Source organism: Sus scrofa, chromosome 5 (genome assembly GCF_054392235.1).
Source record: "Sus scrofa isolate SSC_HxYL_T2T_F1_AM1 chromosome 5, Sscrofa_HxYL_maternal_Yorkshire_Landrace_v2.0, whole genome shotgun sequence".
NCBI lineage: Eukaryota > Metazoa > Chordata > Mammalia > Artiodactyla > Suidae > Sus > Sus scrofa.
Genome location: NC_139387.1, coordinates 80721665 through 80742948, shown reverse-complemented (window position 1 = coordinate 80742948; position 21284 = coordinate 80721665). Strand labels below are relative to the sequence as shown.

General features: G+C 41.9%; 2 protein-coding genes and 1 long non-coding RNA gene across 43 annotated transcripts in view; 1 reads left to right on the top strand and 2 right to left on the bottom strand.

The window, feature by feature from the left end:
• Positions 1–3629, top strand: part of PRICKLE1 (prickle planar cell polarity protein 1) — a 118852-nt gene extending 115223 nt beyond the window's left edge. For all 15 annotated transcript variants that reach the window (XM_021092560.2, XM_021092559.2, XM_021092557.2 and 12 more), the window contains one exon: positions 1283–3629. In XM_021092560.2, the coding sequence (XP_020948219.2) occupies positions 1283–2145 (863 nt within the window). In that variant the 3' untranslated portion in view covers positions 2146–3629. The remainder of the gene's footprint in view (positions 1–1282) is intronic.
• Positions 3617–13353, bottom strand: LOC102162736 (uncharacterized). Of its 5 annotated transcripts, none has more exons than XR_014804077.1 (8): positions 13185–13353; positions 12667–12787; positions 10354–10444; positions 9649–9764; positions 8017–8097; positions 7511–7665; positions 4237–4394; positions 3617–3833 (listed from the first exon to the last, which is right to left on the bottom strand). It is a non-coding gene; the product is annotated as an uncharacterized LOC102162736 (long non-coding RNA). The 5 variants fall into 5 exon arrangements; XR_014804076.1 differs by lacking the exon at positions 9649–9764 and adding an exon at positions 9500–9609 and having other exon boundaries at positions 12701–12787; XR_014804078.1 differs by having other exon boundaries at positions 3629–3833; positions 12701–12787.
• Positions 13354–14251: 898 nt separating this feature from the next.
• The window catches only part of PPHLN1 (periphilin 1), a 146361-nt gene continuing 139328 nt past the window's right edge, over positions 14252–21284 (bottom strand). For all 23 annotated transcript variants that reach the window (XR_014804033.1, XR_014804031.1, XR_014804032.1 and 20 more), the window contains one exon: positions 14252–16617. Coding sequence is in view for 20 of the 23 variants with exons in the window: in XM_084957227.1 (XP_084813353.1) it covers positions 16423–16617 (195 nt within the window). In the remaining 3 variants the exon portion in view is untranslated. The remainder of the gene's footprint in view (positions 16618–21284) is intronic.

Here is a 21284-nt window from a genome sequence, read left to right as displayed (position 1 = left end):
AGTTTGAGAAAAGGTTGGTTTTTGTTTTGTTTTGTTTGCCTTTTTAGGGCCTCACTTGTGCCATATGGAAGTTCCCATGTTAGGGGTCGAGTCAGAGCTGCAGCTCCCAGCCTACGCCACAGCCACAGCAATGCCCGATCCAAGCCTCATCTCTGACCTATACCACAGCTCACTGCAACACTGGATCCTTAACCCAACCCACTGTGAACCCACGTCCTTATGGATACTAGTCAGGTTCGTAACCTGCTGAGCCACAATGGGAACTGCCAATCAAGTTTGAGAAGAATTTCAAAATGAGATTCATCTGCAAGTGGCATATTATTTTATGGTTGAAAGGGCAGAAGCCTGGATGGAGGGTCTGGGTCAGAGGTTGGCAGACTTTTTCAGTAAAAGGCTAGGTGGTACTCTTACAGTCTCTGTTACAGCTACTCAGCTTTGTCACTGTGCAGAGCAACCACAGACAGCAAGTAGGTGTAGCTGTGTTCCAGTGCAACTTCATCCACAAATAGGCTGTGGCCCTTGGGCCATGCAACCATTAGTCCGGGTAGAAGGTGAGGAAGATGAGCCTGGGTATGAGAAGAGGCCATAGTGGTGGCTCTGTGGGTACAAAGGAAAGGACTGGATTTGAGAGATGTTCGCGTGAAGCAGGCTGGCCTTAGTGACTGGAGAGGCAGAAGCTGCATGTGAGTAGCTTCAGCATGTTACTAAACGGATGGCAGGACATTTATGAAGAGCTTGTAAAGATCGGCTGCTCATTCCATGGGCTGTCACTAGCGTTTGTCTCCAAAAGAACTAGGCTCTTAAGAGATGCTGTAGTGCCTTGTTTCAGTAGCAAAATTCCTATCGCTTCTTAAGTGTATATGCACGTTGGTTTTGCCTAGTAATTTCTTTTTTGTTTTGTTTTGCCTTTCCCTAGAAAGGGCTACACCCACTGCACATGGAAGTTCCCAGGCTAGGGGGTCAAATCGGAGCTGTAAACGCCTGCTTACACCAGAGCCACAACACCTCAGGGATCCAAGCCACATCTAATCTACGCCACAGCTCAGGGCAACACCGGATCCTTAACCCACTGAGCGAGGCCAGGGATTGAACCCGCAACCTCCTGGTTCCTAGTTGGATTCGTTAACCACTGAGCCACGACGGGAACTCCATGTCTAGTAATTCTTAACCAGATGTTGAGATTTGCGAGACTTCTCTTTGAAATGCTTCCTTTCAGTAACTTGCTGGTTAGTAACTGTCAGGATTAGAGTTACTGAGAATCACATCTTGGCTTTTCTTTCAGGGGCCTCAGTGGATGGAGAAAGCAAACCAAGGCCATCATTATATTCTCTGCAAAACTTTGAGGAAATGGAGACAGAAGATTGTGAGAAAATGAGCAACATGGGGACTCTGAACTCTTCCATGCTGCACAGGAGCACAGAATCCTTGAAGAGCCTCAGTTCGGAGCTGTGTCCAGAAAAAATCCTGCCCGAGGAGAAACCAGTCCACCTGCCGGTGCTCAGAAGGTCCAAGTCTCAATCCAGACCCCAGCAGGTCAAGTTTTCAGATGACGTCATCGACAACGGAAGCTACGAGAACATCGAGGTCCGGCAGCCGCCGATGAGCGAGAGGACCCGGCGGCGGGTGTACCACTTTGACGAGAGGGGCTCCAGGCCTCACCATCATCGCCGCCGGAGAAGCCGCAAGTCCCGCTCGGACAATGCCCTGAACCTGGTGGCGGAGAGGAAATACTCTCCCAGGGCCAGGCTGCGGCTTTACACCCCCGACAACTACGAGAAGTTCATCCAGAGCAAGAGCGCGCGCGAGATCCAGGCTTACATCCGGGGCGCGGAGCTCTGCGGCCCCTACGCCCACGCCACTTCCGACTACGCGCTGCAGCCCCCCGGGGGCCCCCGCTTCCTGGGGCTCTACGGGGAGGACGACGACTCGTGGTGCTCCTCGTCCACCTCCTCCTCCTCCGACTCGGAAGAGGAGGGCTATTTTCTCGGACAACCGATTCCTCAACCCCGGCCGCAGAGATACGCCTACTACACAGACGACCTTTCCAGTCTGACGTCGGCCCTCCCTGCGCCTCAGTTGGGTCAGAGGACAACCAAATCCAAGAAGAAAAAGGGACACAAGGGCAAAAACTGCATCATTTCTTAACCGGGTCGCCGTGGAGCTCATATTTAAACTTCACCATTTAACCATCTTCAATCATATCTTTTTTTTTTTTTTTTCTTCCATAGGAAAGTTGCTAAAATAGATTAAAGTGCTTTGCCCATGTACATGAGACCCCGACTGCTGTTTACAGTGTCCGATTAACATTTGGCAGGTGTGATGTCTCCGTTTGCTCTCCTTGGATGGTGCCAGGTGGACGTGACCTCTTGTGCCGGTCCGGGGCATCTCGGTTTGGTTTTTTTATGCGGCTGCTTTGGTCTCCCCGCCGGCAAGAGAGCCTCAGGAAGCTGTTGAGAAGGGGATTGGATGGGTGTGTTGATTTTAGACAATGGAGAACTCGAGCCACCTTTGTAAAGCAATAGCGTCTTTCAGCTGCACCAGGTTGGCCCAGGTCCAGAAGGCCTGACCTGTCGTGCGGGCATGCACGTGGTCACGTGACCCAGCCAACACCGTGCGTGCATCCCATCTGCGAGGCCACCGGGTCCCCTTTCAACCCTCATTAGCCAGGTAAACATTATATTGTATTAGCTCCAGCTACAGATTGGGAAAAAAAAAAATACCGCTATTTATAATGTAGTATTTCATAGACTTAAGTGTATTCCTAATTTAACGGTGCAAATATTAATGTACATACTGTACAGTTCAGATTTTAAAGCTCATATTTTTATACCCCGGAAATGTAAGATGTTTGTTACATTGCAGTGCTAGGTTTGCTAGGGAGCCAGGAACAGCATTTATGGATGAAATGATTGCTTGTATTTTAGTCAGGGTTTATAAGTTTAGATGGTCAGATTTATATTGCCTAGTGATGGGAAGTTCAACTTTTTTGATTTTTTTTCAATATTAAAAAGGCTCTGTATGCATGGTGGGGCTATGTAAATACTCTTTAAAACTATGGCCCTAGTAATCTTACAAGTGTTATTTATGGGTCAAGCAATGTAAACTGTATAAATGTAAAAATAAACAAAAAAATCCCCACACATAACCCCGGGAATATATGGTAAAAAACAAGTAGAAGCTGTTCGGGTGAGTATTTTTTTCCCCTTGGGGATGGCAGAGGGTGTCTTTCCCATTTTCAGCAAGCTGGTGATTAATCTCATGGGAAGAGACCAAAAAACTACAAGGACCTGCTTTCTGTGGCAGAGGATTTTGTAGATTTATTCCTTTTCATCCCTCCTTTCCAGCTACTTTGTTGGCTTTTAACAGCAATCTTGAAAACTGGGCTTTCTGGTTATGTTTTTCTTTGAAAGTCTTTAAATTAGAGGGTGCTGTGCCCCTGGTCACTGCAAGTTAATATGGGGTTCTGTTTCAAGGGGAAATTACGTCGGCTTTGAACTGATGCGCTAATACTTTGATATGTGCCATTCTTGCACATACGTTTCAATCCTAACTCAGTGTTCTAGTGGTATCTCAGACCTTTGGGAAGATATTTAATAAACGCTTAATAAATAACTACCTTTCTGAACACAGATCTCTGCAGAAGTATTCAAATCCCTTCCATCTTGCTCCTTTGCTCAGGCATGATTTATCTTGCTCTTCTCCAACCGTACAGACCCACGTTCGACTTCTTCGTGTCCACTTGTCCCTCCTAGTCGGTGTGAAATAGAACAGAGGCAATGTTGTCCATATTTACTGGTCTTGGGGAGAAGCTGTTAGGCCTTGGGAGGACAGACCTGAATCCAACAGAAAACCAGCAGTCACGAGCACCCCCTGTACCCATCCGTGGGTGGAGCAAGGCTTGGCAGAGGGACTAGACAGAACCCCTTCAGAAACACACCAGTGATGGGAGAGTGCCTTTCCTCAATAACTATATCATCATTGCCCAGGTCTGGTTCATTTTTGAAAACGCAGCAGTGAAAGTGTAACAAAGTGCATGCACGTGGTTAAAAACAAACAACACAAGACAGTGAAGCATCTCCTTTACATTCTTCATCCCTAGTCCCTCAGTTCCCCTCCCTAGAATTAACCACTGTTAAGTTTTCTACTTTTTTCTACTGTATCCTTCAGATGTTCAAAGCATGCTTATGTTAACATAGCTTTTAAAAATGACAGCAAACTGGAGAAGCCAAGACTTACTTTTTTCACTTTATATGTGGACATTTGACATCAGCGCATGTAGGTCTACCTCATTCTGTGCTTTGAACGACGGCATAATCGTCTACTTTTGGACACACCATGATTTACTGAACCAGTCCCTCAGTGATGGGCTTGAATTTCCTCATGGATGCTTTATCCTGCACGGGCACATCAGCACATAAATCCTTAGAAGTGTAATTACTGGGTCAAAGGTTATGCATTAAAAATTTTGATGGATAGCATCCATCTTCCTCCAGAAAGAATTGCTCCATGTTTCCACCACCAAGGTATGCGAGTGCTTGTTCCCTCACAACCTCAGATGACACAGGAGATTTCCCGATTTTAAAGACCTTTTCAAAACTATGCTGGAGTTCCCGTTGTGGCTCAGCAGAAACAAATCTGACTAGTATCCATAGGACACAGGTTCAATCCCTGGCCTCGCTCAGTGAGTTAAGGATCCAGAATTGCCATGAGTTGTGGTGTAGGCCACAGATGCAGCTCGGATCTGGCGTTGCTGTGGCTCTGGCGTAGGTGGGCAGCTACAACTCTGATTTGACCATTAGCCCGGGAACCTCCATGTGCTGCAGGAACGGCCCTTAAAAAAAAAAAAAAAGACCAAAAATTAAAAACTGCTGCAAACAGTGGGCAACCTTATAGAAAAGACTGCTGTGATGTATAAAGGATGGATAACAAATAGTAAATGGGTGATATTCAGCTTTCCTTGGTCTGGAGAAAGGCAGGTATAAATTTTGTCACCTTCTGAAGTAGTCTTGGTCAAACACCTTGAGAATTTTCAAGTCATAGTTGCTTGAACTTTTGGCAACAATCACCCTATTCATTTTTTCACTTCCTTACATAAGGGTTATATACATTGCCAAAGGTTTAAGGGAATGCAGAAACATTTATTCACAATAATAATGTAACCTTTAAAGCTTTTAAATCTTGGTTAATTAGCAATAACAACACAACCTACACAGGAAAAAAGGGGAGCAAGTGCCTTGCAATTCTTTAGAATTAGGCAAGAAATGCAGGCCGAGAGTTGGCTCAAAGGTGTTCATAAATTTAGTTAATAGACTATCTGATCAGTCACTAAATTCTCAAACTTGGTCCCAAGTTAAATATCAAATGTTAAAACACTACCTCTGGGAGTTCCCGTCGTGGAGCAGTGGTTAACAAATCCGACTAGGAACCATGAGGTTGCGGGTTCAATCCCTGGCCTTGCTCAGTGGGTTAAGGATCCGGCGTTGCCCTGAGGTGTGGTGTAGGTCGCAGATGCGGCTCAGATCCCGCGTTGCTATGGCTCTGGCGTAGGCCGGTGGCTACAGCTCCCATCAGACCCCTAGCCTGGGCCCTAGAAAAGGCAAAAAGACCAAAACAAACAAACCAAAAAAACCACTACCTCTGATCTCTACATGAGTGAAGCAGTTGCATTTTCCTCGCTTCAAATTGGAGAATGTTTTGCTTAGGGCCCATGGAGGGAGGCTGAAAAAATATCAATGGGAACTCCCTCCAGCACTCAGTAAAAAAAAATGATTCACTTGTGTAAGCATTTGCTGGAATTTTTTTTTTTTTTTGGCGGCGGGGGTAGGGTGGGGGGAGCTGTGCCTGCAGCAGTGTGGAAATCCCTGAGCCAGGGATCGAGCCCCTGCTGTGGCAGGGACCCACACTGCTGCAATGACAACACTAGGTCCTTAACTCACTGAGCCGCATGGGAACTCCATGCATTTGCTATTCTTGACACTTTGCTTTCTAGTTCCTGAGTTAAAAAGAACCCAAAGTGAAAGGAGATCTCATTTGCTGTCCTGACTTTAGACACAAACCATGGGCCATCTTTAAAGGTAGCAAAACTGGAATGGGCTCCCAGACTGCTCAGGTGATGGGCCAGCAATCCTAGGTGCGGAGGTGTTCCAGGAGTGCCCAGGATATCGGCACAGGCACCATTCATGTGTATGGGCAGCCTCTGGTTTAGTGAGCCACTCTCTTGTAAAGTGCATTCGACTGCTGCTGTCACAGCTGCAGCAGGGTTACAGGGCCTTCCAAAAGGAACCAGGAATTTGAACTTCTGTGAAATCTCCTAGCTTCTCAATGCTAGCAGCTAATTCAAACATTTCTGAAACCCTTTGAACAAAATGAGCTTGCCATCAGCCAGTCACCTGGCATGGGGTTATAAATTTAAGAGTTTGAAGCTGTCCCCTAGAGCTGTCTAGAGGAGGCACAACTAATTGCTGTTTATAGAAGTACATGGGACCTTCTTTTGATGTGCAAAATAAAAATTACTGGGATTTTTAAAAAATTCCCAGTAAGAGCCTTATTATCAACTTAATGTTAGTAACACAACTATAAAAAAAAAACCTTTTTAATTAGTAAAATGAGAAAATTGCTAATTACCTAGTTCAATTCTCTAGGCATCTTTGGAACTGTCTATAAAACAAAGACCTTCTCCTATGCAGTCACATGGGTTTTCTACTCCCTCTCAAGAACATGAGGAAGGCTGAAGATAAACTGGAGAAAAAAAGCAGGAGCAACTGAATTTCGCATCTCAGAGCTCACAGTTTGCCCAAGTCATAGTAACTTTACCAGGGGAAGAGAGCTGAAGGGTGACTTTCAGGAAGGAAGTATGGAGGAAAAGTAAGACATTGGATGTGTGTATAGACTTGGTCAAGAGTTGGCGTCAATCTGTTCTTTTGGACAGACCCAACTGGCTAGCCACGTGATCCCAAGGGCCAGTTTTAGCCACAGCTTTTCTTTCTGCAAAAGAAATTTCACGTCTCTACTGCTGGATGTGCTCTAGGTGCTGTTAGGGGAACTTTAGAAGTAAGTTGCAGCCCATTCTCTGGAAGTATTTGATTCTAGACAATACAAACAGTATGAATATGAAAGCAGTGCTTGTTAATGCTAATACTTGTTTTAGCCTTTTTTTTTTTTTTTTTTTTTTGTCTTTTTGTCTTTTCTAGGGCCACACCCATGGCATATGGAGGTTCCCAGGCTAGGGGTCTAATCCGAGCTATAGCCGCAGGCCTACGCCACAACCACAGCAATGCTGGATTCGAGCCACGTCTGCGACCTACACCACAGCTCACGGCAATGCCAGATCCTTAACCCACTGAGCAAGGCCAGGGATTGAACCCGCAACTTCATGGTCCCTAGTGGGATTTGTTTCTGCTGTGCCATGACGGGAACTCCCTGTTTTAGCATTTTAAATAAATGAACCAAGCAATGGTTCTTGATGTTGGACAAGATGACTAGTGAAATAAAAACCTACTGCACAGCTGACCTTGACATGGTACAAAGCCTCCAGGATTCAGGCGATCTGAGTTAGGACATGCATCTCTTATTAACGCAAACAGGTTAAGTGCTCTAACCCAGTTTCCACTTCTGTAAAGTGAGAGTGCTCAGCCATCTCAAAGGTTTCCTTCCAGCTTCAGTATTCTGTGGAGAAGGAACGGAATTCATTGGGTCAGCCAACAGAAAACTCTCCCCGCTCAGGATAAAGTGTTTCTCTTTTCTGAGTCTTTCATTTAGCAACAGATTCGTCTGGCAAGGATTGCTAAAAGGGACGATTGTTCCAGAGACCACAGCTTACAGGAGCTGGGAACTCTAAAGAGGGTCGGTGCTTTTTTATATAAGTGTTTGGGACTCTGAACGGGCAAGAGGCTAAACGGAATCATGAAGCAGCTTGGGGATGGTTATTTCTATCTGCATATGCTTCCCACTGGCTTTATCCTTCCGAAGTAGACAGGAGATTGCTTAGAGTGTGTGACAAACAAGGTGTGCTCCTACCTCATGTTATTTCTCCCCAGTTACCAGGATGGAAAGATTTTCTTCTACATTGCCACTGGCAGCAATCTTCATCTGGAATCTCTGAACATACAGTAAACAAAGCTGAGAAAGTGTTAACTCTGTTTATTAATCTTGGTTCTTAGGAGAGTTGAATTACCAGGTTCACGCCACTTAAATGGCTCTTCTCAAACTCCACTGCGGGTCCAGGTACCACAGCCAAAGAGCTCAGTTCTGGGCTGCTGCATGGCTGTGGGGGCTGGGCTGTAACTCTCTATGCTGCCTACCCCTTACCAACTACCTCTTATGAACCGCAAAGCTATTTCCTTTTTCTTTTTGTCTTTTTGCCATTTCTTGCGCCACTGCCGTAACATATGGAGGTTCCCAGGCTAGGGGTCTAATTGGAGCTGTAGCTGCCAGCCTACACCACTGCCATAGCAATGCGGGAGCCGAGCCACGTCTGCAACCTACACCATAGCTCACTGCAACGCCGGATCCTGAACCCACAGAGCAGGCCAGGGATCGAACCCACAACCTTATGGTGCCTAGTCAGATTTGTTAACCACTGAGCCACGACAGAACTCCCAGGTGTTTTCTAAAATAACTCCAAAGTAGAAGTCAGGGGAACCCGTTTGGAAGGGAATAGTGACAGAGGATAGTGAAAAACAGAAAAAAATTTACTGAGCTAGTATTTGAATTCTAGCCAAAGTTTTTGGTAAAGTTATTTTTATATGTTACCCATTACAATTATATTACACATTAACTGCACATACCAACACCAGTGTGTCCTGGAGTTCAGATATGAACCTATTTCTGAAGGGCCACCAAACTTCCAACTTCTTTCAAGAATACTGAGCTTAGAGTTGACAGACTTGGCCAAAATCCTGGTTCTGGCCCTTCCCAGCTATATGACCTTAGGCAGTTTATACTCATTCGTTTATAATGTGAAAGTGTGTATGACTCTAAAAACACTAGAATAGTCATTCTAACCTTGTTCACATAATCAAATAAATGAAAACATAGTGCTCCTCAGAATCCTTTAGAGAATTTGATATATTTAACCTGAAATGTATTTTAAGCTACATCCAATTTGGCGCACTAGATTCTACTCTACGAAAGTAGCAGAATACAAAGGTCTTAAAAATTGGAAATTTGGAGTTTCCATCGTGGTGCAGCGGAAAGGAATCCGACTAGGAACCATGAGGTTGTGGGTTCGATCCCTGGCCTTGCTCAGTGGGTTAAGGATCTGATGTTGCTGTGAGCTGTGGTGTAGGTTGCAGACGTGGCTCGGATCCCTCGTTGCTGTGGCTCTGGCATAGGCCGCAGCTACAGCTCTGATTAGACCCCTAGCCTGGAACCTCCGTATGCGGTGGGTGCGGACCTAAAAAAAAATGACAAAAGACAAAAAAAAAAAAAAAAAAAATTGGAAACGCCTACAAATCGGGACTGGTCCCACACCCTCCCTCTCCTTACTAAACATTCCCACCTCAGACAGGGCCAGGCCACGGGCTTTGCAGAGGTCGAGCTGCCCCAGGGGATGAAGCATTGAGAAAGTGGTGTCTCTTCTCTTGGCCCCTGAGGTGGACCAGACTGCTCCTGTGTGGGAAAGGAAAGGTGACTTTGAACAAGACTCACCTCTCAGTGGAGTAAACCCAGCAGGGTTCAGCAGAACCCCACCCACTGTGATGACGGCTGTGGTGGTGGAAGGCCACGCGGGCCGCACCCACGTCATGGCTAACATTCAATCCTGTCTAGGAAGGAAAAGGGCAGTCAAAAGGCTTGAGCACAAAACAGACCTTGGCCTGGGAAGCTGCAGTTCCGCTGGATTGTATCTTCTCCCTTCCCTCCCCCAGCCCTCCACACACTCTCTCTCTCACACACACAGACACAGCCCCGTGTGCTGGGGGTGACCTCCTTCAAGCCTCACAGTGTGTGGGCACACCAGCTGAGTGGAGCTGGGCCACTTGAAGGCATCATGTTCATTTGGCCAATATGTCTTGCTCAGGGGCTTGGTCACAAAGGGCACAGGGAAGGCACCTGTGTCTTGCTGGTCCCTGGGTTCTCTCCCCTTCCTCAGGCAGATGGCCTAGCCTCAACCTCTCAGTGAACCCTTGTTGCCCTCAAAGACAAGAGGGTCTCAGCCTGAAAGTCCAGAAGAGTGGGCACTAGCAAGAGCCCCCAGAACAGGGCACTGAGCCAGAGGAGCTTCCCCCGAAGGTACAGTCCTGATGGCCCTGTGGCAGCTAGGGCAGCTCCGTCCTCTCCTCTTCCCCGCCTCACAAGTGCTCTAACCAGGAGAGACATGACAGCACACAGGTAGCCCAGGCAGTGGATAAATACCTCAGACATCCTCTTGCAGCAAGTGTTTGTATATGCCGTGGTTATTTTCTCTTATATGTCTTCAAATATTTCTATCTCAATAAACCTCAACCTTTTCAGACACACAAAGAGGGAAAAGGTTAGAAACCTTATATAGGAGTTCCCGTCATGGCGCAGTGGTTAACGAATCCGACTGGGAACCATGAGGTTGCGGGTTCGGTCCCTGCCCTTGCTCAGTGGGTTAACAATCCAGCGTTGCCGTGAGCTCTGGTGTAGGTTGCAGACATGGCTCGGATCCAGCCGTTGCTGTGGCTCTGGCCTAGGCTGGTGGCTACAGCTCCGATTCAACCCCTAGCCTGGGAACCTCCATATGCTGCGGGAGTGGCCCAAGAAATAGCAAAAAAAAGACAAAAAGAAAAAAAAAGAAACCTTATATAATTTTAAATAAGCATTGGCAAGGATGTGGAGAAAAAGGAAACTTCATACACTGTTGGTGGGAATATAAATTGCTGCACTCACTATGGAAAACAGTAATGGAGAGACCTCCTCAAAAAAAATGAAGAACTACGATATGACCCAGTCATCCCACTTTTGGGTATTTATTCAATAAATATGAAAACTCTAATATCTTTGAAGATATATGAACCCCATTGTTCATCACGGCATCATTTAGCCACGATAGGAAAACAACCTAAATGCCCATCGTCCAATAGATGGATAAAGAAGATGTGGCACATACATGGTAGTAGAGTAGTATAGAATACTACCCAGCCATTAAAAAAGAATGAAACTTTGCCATCTGCAACAACATGGACAGACTCTGAGGCTATCATGCTAAGTGAAATAAGTTAGACGGAGAAAGACAAATACTGTATGATTTCACTAATATGTGAAATATAAAAACCAAAAAACAGGAGTTCCCATTGTGGCGCAGTGGTTAACGAATCTGACTAGGAACCATGAGGTTGCGGGTTCGGTCCCTGCCCTTGCTCAGTGGGTTAACGATCTGGCGTTGCCGTGAGCTGTGGTGTAGGTCGCAGACGCGGCTCGGATCCCCCGTTGCTGTGGCTCTGGTGTAGGCAGGTGGCTACAGCTCTGATTCGACCCCTAGCCTGGGAACCTCCATATGCCGCAGGAGCGGCTCAAAGAAATGGCAAAAAGACAAAAAAAAAAAAAAAAAAAAAAAAAAAAAACCAAAAAACAAATGAGCAAACCAAGCAAAAACAAACATGTGAATACAGAACAGAGCCGTGGTTGCCAGAGGTGTGGCTGCGGGAGAGGGTGAAATGGATAATGGGATCAACTGTATGGTGACTGATAGACTCTAAATTTTTGGTGGTAAGCATATTGTAATGTATACAGAAGCAGAAACATAAGGTTTTACATATGAAATATATGAACAAATGTTACCTCAATAAAAAATAAATTAAAAAACAACCCCCCCCAAAACCCTAAACAATTTCAGTGATAATGGTGTAACATTAGAACACCATTCACCTATGGGAACAGAGCTCAAAAACAACATGCTATAAAAACCAGGTTGTCTCTACTTCTATGCAGATGTGCATGCAGCTTTATCAATATTTGTCATCATGACTTTTTTTTTTAATTTTTTTTTTCTTTTTAAGACCACACCCATGACATTTGGGAGTTTCTAGGCTAGGGGTCCAACTGGAGTTGCAGCTGCTGGCCTACACCATAGCCACGGCACTGCCAGATTCGAGCTGCAAATGCGACCTACACCACAGCTCATGGCAATACTGGATCCTTAACCTACTGAGTGAGGCCAGGGATCAAACCCGCATCCTCATGGGTACTCGTCTCGTTCTTTACCACTGAGCCACAACAGTGACACTGTGGCCACAACTCCCTCAAGTGACTTTTTTTTTTTTTTTGGTCTTTTTGCCATTTCTTGGGCCGCTCCCGCTGCATATAGAGGTTCCCAGGCTAGGGGTCTAATTGGAGCTGTAGCTACGCCGGAGCCACAGCAATGCGGGATCTGAGCCGCGTCTGCAACCCACGCCACAGCTCACGGCAACGCCAGATCGTTAACCCACTGAGCAAGGGCAGGGATCGAACCCACAACCTCATCGTTCCTAGTCGGATTCGTTAACCACTGCACCACGACGGGAACTCCTCAAGTGACATTTTAAATGCAACTTGAAGTAAACTCAGTAGACTGGCAAAGCCTTTTATATAATCGGTCCCCATTTCTCCAAGATCAATTGCTACAATGGAAATGCAGGGCTGGTGCAGCCTGCTGAAGACCAACTTCAGTGAAGCTAATCCTCAAATATCATTTGTATTAATTCAAGCAAAAAGTGAGCTGCTAACCAGAATCCAATAATGCAACTTGAACAATACACACATTGGTTCCTCTTTCATATTGCAGTTCAGTACTCCATCCATGTGGTCACACAGGGATCCAGGCACCTCCCAGCTTGTGGCTCTGCAACTAATCAAGGCTGAGTTGTTATTTCTACTACTTTAGGGGAAGGGATAAAAGAGCATGAAGGAGGAGGTACATATCCTGTCCTAAGGGTCTTAGCCCAGAGGTACAGTACTTCCACAGAAAGCTTAGTCACTTAATCATACCTGTGACAAGGGGGACAAATATAGTCCTAACTGGGCAGTCCATGTGACTCAATTTCAATTTCATTACCATGAATAAAGGGGAGAATGGATTCTGCTAACTACCTGAGTTACTAGCCAACCCTGCCCTGCCACTTTCTCTTTTTCACTGCATTGAGTAACATCAGTGCTCTCAAGAGAACGGACAGGAAGGAGGTGGAAAATGTGCCATGCCCACCCACAAACCTTGGTCTGACAAGCAGTGTGTGGCCATTACTCACTGGAGCTCCAGGTGCCAGCCTGAGCAGTGTTAGAGATGTCATGCCACTGTGTGGCTGGCTGCCCAGAACACCGAATATTGTCCACCATGAGTATTTCAGGATGACCAGATCCCCATCTCCAAAGTTGTTGCCAAAGAACTGTCAGAGCTTCCCTTGGAGTTTAGGATCCCTTGGAGGAAAGTGAAATGAAGTTGAAACCACCATACAGTATCTTGGCAGTGTAGCAGAGTCCTAAGAAAGGGAACTCTCCTTCCTTCATGAGGTTCCAAGTCTATGAACTTGCTCAGGGCTGGGAAGTGGCTGAGGGATGTGAGAAATCATTAGTTTTGGCAAGAATAAATACAAACGTAATTATTTAGAAGGAGAGAGGAGAGAAAGGATTCACAGTTCTTCATAGCCTGCTCTCAATCTACCCTTTCCTACATTCGTCTCCTATTGTCTTCCCCAGCATGAAGCTGTAATACTGCTCCATCCCTCCTTGAATAAGTCCTATTCCCTCAAGATCCAGATATCGAATGTCATGTCTTACATGAAGCATCAAAAAATATGAGGACCTACAATGTTCCAAATTCTTCTAGGAACTGGGGTCATGATGACAACTTCTGTCCTGTCCTCCAGAAATTACTATGAGGATGTTATGATTTTAATCCTATAATTCTCTGAAACTTAGATTCATAATTACACAATTATTGAGCACTACTGTATACTCAATTATCTCATTTAAGTACTTTCTCAGATATGGAGACTCCCCAAGCCACCAAAGTTTATAGTTCTCAATTCTCAAACTTCCTCCAGCCTGCTGCTGAGTAGGTGAACTGAATACTGAGGAGCAATCTTGCAGCAGAGAGCAATAAAAGTCTACATTTCAGCAAAACACTCTAAGCCTGTTGAAAGAAAGAAAGAAAGAAAGAAAGAAAGAAAGAGAGAAAGAAAGAGAGAAAGAAAGAAAGAAAGGAAGGAAGGAAGGAAGGAAGGAAGGAAGGAAGGAAAGAAGGAAGGAAGAAAGAAAGAAAGAAAGGGAGAGAGATAAAAAGAAAGAAAGAAAAAGAAAAAAAAGGACAATTTAATTATTTAAATCTGGTTGCTTTATTTTGCACTTTTAAAATTCACAAAAAGGCTTCACAATATTTGCTTTCCCCCTGTTGATCATCAAGGCTTTATGGTAAGACAATGAAAATTTCATCACATCAATTGGGGCATACTCAAAAACAATGGATAATTCACAAATATTTTTAATCAAGACCATTTTGCAACATACATACTCGTACATATTTGAATTCATCTATCCTAAAATTAGACTTTAAAAATTTTAAGCTTTAAAAATAAAACGGACAGATTTAACACTGCCAAGCCTACCAGAATAATGTTGATGGCAAGCTATAAACAGTTCTAAATGTTGAATATAATTTGGGGAAAAGGGAAAGAAATTATCTGCTGAACCTATATTTAAATGCGTCTGTGAATAAAACTTTTCAATTTAATGAATTTCAACAAAGTGAACAACTCCTTTGCCTCAAGGCAGTTGAGTCTCAAGTTTTATTTTTAATCTTGTGACATCCTGACTTGAGGAAATGAATCCTGGAATTAGAATATTTAAGAAGAAAAACCTGGGTGCAGGGAGGAAATAAGATCAGTACTTTCTTAGTCTTTCTAGTGGATAACAAATAAAACCACTGTTAATAATGGGGAAGCATACCAAAGATGATATATAGAGTTTAGTTTTGGCATATGTACAATATCTAAATTTAAGGTGGTCTCATATAGGAAACTTAAGAAAATAACTGTTGCCTTCAATTAGTTTTTAAATTTGTGGAATGGCATAATATATATTTTGAGGCACCCTTTATAGGATCCACTAAAATTATTTATACTGCTCTTTCCACTTTTAATATACTTTTTATCTGCTCTTTAATCAACAGAGGCCACTAAAAATAATGCCAGAATTCAAGTGAGAAGAGAGTGGAAATGGAAAGAGGATGGGAGGATAATGAAACTGGGTGGTAATAACAAACATGATCTTTAAAGGGTTCCTAACCCAGGCACAAAGGTACATATGTTGGCTAAATGCCATTGGGCAGCTGGAAGGGATCAGGAAATGAGTGGAATATCCTATACGTCCCAGTTAGATTCTTAACTAAGCCATGACTTGGATGGCTCGCTCATGAAGGAGCGTTTACATGGGCTGCTTGGTGAAGGGTGGCTGTCCTAGGCTTACTCTGCTGTTTCTTTCAAGAACACTTTGAGAGGGCTCTGAATCCCTAAAAAGGGCAGCAGAACAAAGAATGTGTGTGTTAAGACTACAAACAGAGGTTAACAAAGGGATCATCTGTAAATGCTTTAATGATGGATTTGTTATCAATCACATTCTTTCTTGAGTTGGAGAATATGGGCCTATGGAAAAATGAAACTCCATTACAGCCTCATATTCTAAATTTTTCTCTTCTGGTTAGAAAGTTTTAAAGAAATCTCAACTTTAAAACAGTCCTCATTGAACAGCTCAAACTGCCCCTTCTCTTAGTCTTCTATATGATTAGACTCACACATCAGCGAGACTAGGGGAGTCAGGAGTTTCAGGATTATTTTAATAGAAGACATTGAGTTCATTTACTTGGAAAACAGGATTTTATTATGAGGTGTCTTTTAGAGACTTAAGTGCTCTATTTTATTACAATGAGAATTATTCTCAAAGCAAATATTCTATAAGATATTTTATTTGGATAATATACTTAAACACCTTAGAAGCTACAAAGCCTAAGATAAGCAAGCAACAAGTCAATAAAACCACAACTCAGAATTCTAACATTTTCATATGGTATCATTGATTATGAAATGCAAAAAGACTATAAATGTTTAAGTGGAATGATCTCTAACCTATAAATTACACTAGTATAACCAAACATATGATCACATACCGTGGAAGACTACAGGATATGAGTAAGCAAAGAAAACTGCTCTCCAGGACTGCTTTTTCAAGAAAGCTTGAAAAATTAATTGACCCAACATTTTAGGATGGAAAAAAAAAGTTAAGTAGGGGTTAGGAGGCTCTACATGTAGATAAAAAAAAAAAAAAAATTCTAATTAAAATATCTTAGACTATTTTAGATGTTTATTTGATATTGGAAATATGGTCAACTATCATAAAGTATTTCTCTTCATCACAAAAATTCCATATATTAAGGATTTATACAATCCAGGAAAAAATCTAGAAACATTTTTTTTTGCCTGAGCAAGTAATCTTTTAAAAAGGCTCTCCAAAATCTTGACTAGAGGTGTCATATTCTGCAATAAAATGCTTGAGTTCTTCAACACATCGCTCACCTATTTCATGTAAATTCTGTCTCAATGCAAACTGTATAGACTTTTCTAATGAAGGATCTTTTTCAATCAGCATTTTCACAACCATCCCAAAAGTTTCACAGTCTTGTCGGTAAACCTAGAAAGATGAAATACATCGTGGTTAGCTAAGAATAGTGAGCCAAACTTTGAGCTGATTCAGTTGGCAGAATTAATGTTAAAATCTAAAAGGGAGGAGTTCCCATCGTGGCACAGTGGAAAAGAATCCGACTAGGAACCATGAGGTTGCAGGTTTGATCCCTGGACTTGCTCAGTGGGTTAAGGATCCAGCGTTGCTGTGAGCTGTGAGCTGTGGTGTAAGTCACAGACGCGGCTCAGATCTGATGTTGCTGTGGCTGTGGTGTAGGCCAGCAGCTGTACTCTGATTTTACCCCTAACCTGGGAACCTCCATATGCCATGGGCGTGGCCCTAAAAAGCACACACACACACAAAAATAAATAAATAAAATAAAAAATTTTAAAAGGCGACACTACAATACAATGAACCTCTCTTGACTCTGAGTACACACAACTGCCAAAGGCCACTGAACTCTGTCTTTGAGATTTGCTGAAAGCTGAATGAGCAGAAAATACCATATCACTGTCTAAAGAAGTTAGTCATGGCATTTGTCAAGCATAAGGCAGTTTACTAACAGGACCTCAGACTAGAGTTGAGAAGAAATGAGAACAAATGCCAACCAGGTAAGGCCTGCTGATTGCTTTATGCATTTACTTCTTTGGAAGAAATAAGTTTGTGAGCCCCTAACTTGAGATTATTTGTTTGAATCATGACCTAGATGACAAATTCAAAATTCTGTTTAGTATACAACAAACAACTATAAGAAGGCTGAAAGTATCTATTTGAAAAAAGCTTTTGAATTATAAATATTGAACCATAATTAAAACCACCCAAGGCAGGGTTAAGATCAAAACAGTATGTTATATCCACATATATTCATGCATGCATGTATGTATACATATATGTATATATAGAGACACACACACATATATACATGTGTATCTATATATTTTTTACCTCAATGTAAATATTTTACTTCTATATGCATATAATTTTTATTAGTGACAATCAGGTATTTCCTGTCCAAAAATTGCTACATTTTCTCCACACTGTCATTTTCCTTTGTTTGTACTCACAAAATGCATTTTAGACTTCTATGCTATTTTTCATACTCTGTAATTCTTGTATGTAAAGAAAATTAGTTAGGCCCCCATGAAAATTAAGTAAAATACAAATGTGATTTTAAAAAACTGTTATATTAACTTTAATTTTTCTAAATTTACAAAACCTATCAACATAACATGTTTATTCTCTGAAAAAGGATTTTGTTTACGTTTAAAAACTTTAGAAAGAAGTGATTCGAGACTCTGCTTCACTTATGATAGTTTTTATTCCTCAAATGATCACTACTAGTTGTGGTAGTTGCTGCTGTATTTTTTAAATGTCTGTGATTTTTTTTTTAATCCCTTAAAACAGCTATTTAAAGAAGAATATTTATTTTTGACTCTCAGTATTAGATTGTTATACTAAATTCAATTCCTTGCTCTTGAAAACCATTCACAAGCCCCAAAGAAATTAAAACAAGTTCTTCAAATGACCCAGAAATTAAAGTATATAAAATTCTCAGCTGCTTTCTGCCATCTCAGCACTAATACACACACGTTTTCTAAAGTTATGAAATTTACCCTTAATACCCCTGAAGTTTCATTCAACTATTTAAGCCAAACATTTATTCCAATTTGTCTTTTAGGTTTACATGACCCCAACTTGATATTACTAACTACTCTAATAAACCAACTTAGGAAACAGTATCTCATCCACGTGATATTACATAGGATGTCAAGGCAACAGAGCACAGGAACTTGTCTAACAAACTCAGTGTACCTGAGTCAAGCCCACGCCGTCCCCGTGGGGAAAGTCACAACCATGATGTTTCACAGTCTTAGTGGAGGTAAATTCCTCACCAAACCAGTCAACCCACATAATAACAGCATTCTAACATCAACCACAGGCCTCAGCAGACCACACGGTGGGTGGCCTAAATTTTATAGGCTTCTTTAGAGCAGATGTACTAGACGAGGATAAGGTTACACTGTGAATTAACCTGCACATTCTTTAATGTAAATCTGCTGTCTTACCTAAACTGTTTCTCTTCCCTTAGCATATTTACAGAAGAGAAATGTGCTACAGATTTGCATATCAAAAGTAAAACCATATTAAAATGTGTTCATACACTTATTTAAACTGTAAACTACCTGTCACTCTGGAGACAAGATAATATAAGCATTTAAAGGTTGTGTTTTATTTTTTCATTGTAAGAAATTTTTGAATTATTCATTAAAATAACAAATTTTTATACATTACCCAACAAAAACAACCAGAACTGCCCAAAGCAACATAATTATCTACTACGGGGCGAATTTTCTAAAAAGACTGCTCATAGTGCACTGGTTGGGCATTAGACAGGAAATCATTAATTTTTTGTTAAAGGAAGAACCTCACCCTCCAACATTTTATAAATAAAACTCACAACGGTCAGAAACATTATTTCCGAAACGTGTTTCACAGTAAACTCAATCCCAAACAGGAAGGGTGTAGTTATCTGTGGAAGAGTTTGTTTGCTTATGGTCCCAAGCTGGAAATGCATTAATATTCTTCAGACCTGATATCTACAGGCCACACAGGAAGATTTTTTTCTTGTTGCTTTTTCCCTTGATTGGACCTCAGCAAAAAGGGAAACAGGTTAAAGTTTGGGTGGAGGTCACATACACTGCATAGAAACATAGTTAAATTTACTAACATAATGAAAATCCTATCCAAATGTGGTTTCCACACAGTCCTTTATTATAGTAGACCTTGTTAACAGTTACACTCTCACCAAGTACTTCTGGGAATAAAGGGATATGATAAACTAGCAAGCTGTCTGTGTTTGTTTGTTTGTTTTTTAACTATTAATTATGCTGCCTAGTGACTGAAAGAAGAATATCTGGCAAAACAACCTCCTCACTGGCAAGTCCTTTCTATCTAAAATGCTTCTAATGACATACAACTCCTCTAAAATAGGTATCATTTCTGTCCTTACCTCTGTTCCCACAAAAAGAAAAACCAAAAATTAAGGCAAAATGAGTTATTAGGATTTTCATTTTCAGACAAACCATCTTTAACATGTACATTACAGTTCTGTAAGAGCAGTCTGGTGGAATGATAGCGATTACCCAGATGTGCTACCTAATACAGTAGCCACTAGCCACAGCAGGCTACTTAAATTGAGGTACATAGGCATATACTTCTCTCAATATTTCATTTATAATTAATACTTGGAAGCAAATGAATAACTACAAAAGTGAGACATGCATACAGGCTTAAAGGACTGAGCAATCAAATAAAAACAATTATTTTCTCTATTGTTGATGTCTCAACATTTCATATAATTTCTTTTATCTGAACTCATTTCCAATGCTATGAGTCCTATCTCAGGAAAGTCACATCCTAGTGAGAAAGGTAAACAGAGACAATTAAAACACAGCATAAAGGAGATATTTAGATGTGGAAGGTGATAGGGAAGCCAGAAAGAGCAGAGATGTGGCTCCAAGAGCAGGCCTGTTGCGTTCAAATCCTGACTGTGGTGGGCTGAATAATGTCCTTCACCCCCACACCCAAGAGGTCCATGTCCTAAATCCTAGAAACTGGGAGTATGTTACCTTACATGGTACAAGAGACTTTGCAGATATGTTTATCTTAAGGATTTTGAGACGGGGAGATTATCCTGGATTATATTAGGTGAATAAAAGGTTAATACAAAAGTCAATTGCTTCCCTATATATTAGAAACTAACAACTGCAATTTGAAATTAAAAACACGGCAGAGCACCAAAAAAAATTTAGTATAAATCTACCAAAACATGTTAAGAGTTTTGGTAGACTGTATCCATATCACACACAGAAACAGAGGCTGATTGATGACTTTTAAAGATGGAGTAAGGAGCTACCAGCCAAGGAATACAGGCAGCCTCTAGAAATGGGCAAAGGCTCCTTAGAGCCCCCAGAGTAAGTACAGCCCTTGCAGACAGCTTGAATTGGAACTGGTGAAAACCTTTTAGGCTTTACACATTCTTCAGGCTCACATGGAGCATGCACCAAGATAGAACACATTCTAGGCCACAAAACATACCTAAGCAAATTTATGACAACAGAAATCATACAAAGAATATCTCAGACTACAATGGAATTAAATTAGAAACCAAAAAGAAAGATAGCTAGAAAAACCCCAGAATATTTGGAGGTTAAACAACATACTTCTAAATAACACAGAGATCAAGAAAGTCTCAACAGAAATTTTAAAATATTTTGAACTAAATGAAAATACAACTTATCAAAATTTGTGAGATGCAGCAAAAGTAGTGCTTAGAGAGAAATTTATAGCATTAAATGAGTATGTTAGAAAATAAGATATAAAATAAATAAATACCTAGAATCCTAGAAAAAGAGCTAATTAAATGCAAAGAAAGCAGGAGAAAAGATTAAAAGTTAGAGTAGAAATTAATGAAATTGAGAAAAGAAATGCCATTTGGGGGAAATTCAATTGGCTTGGCATAGCTCAAAGTAGATATGAAGAACTTTGTTTCAACTCATAAATTAAAAATTAGCGAATGGGTAAAAAGCTACAAGCAGGAAGTTGGTCCTTTTTAAGTATCAAGGAGAGAATGGCTAGGAATCAATGCTATAGGGTCCTGAGAGCTGGAATAATAA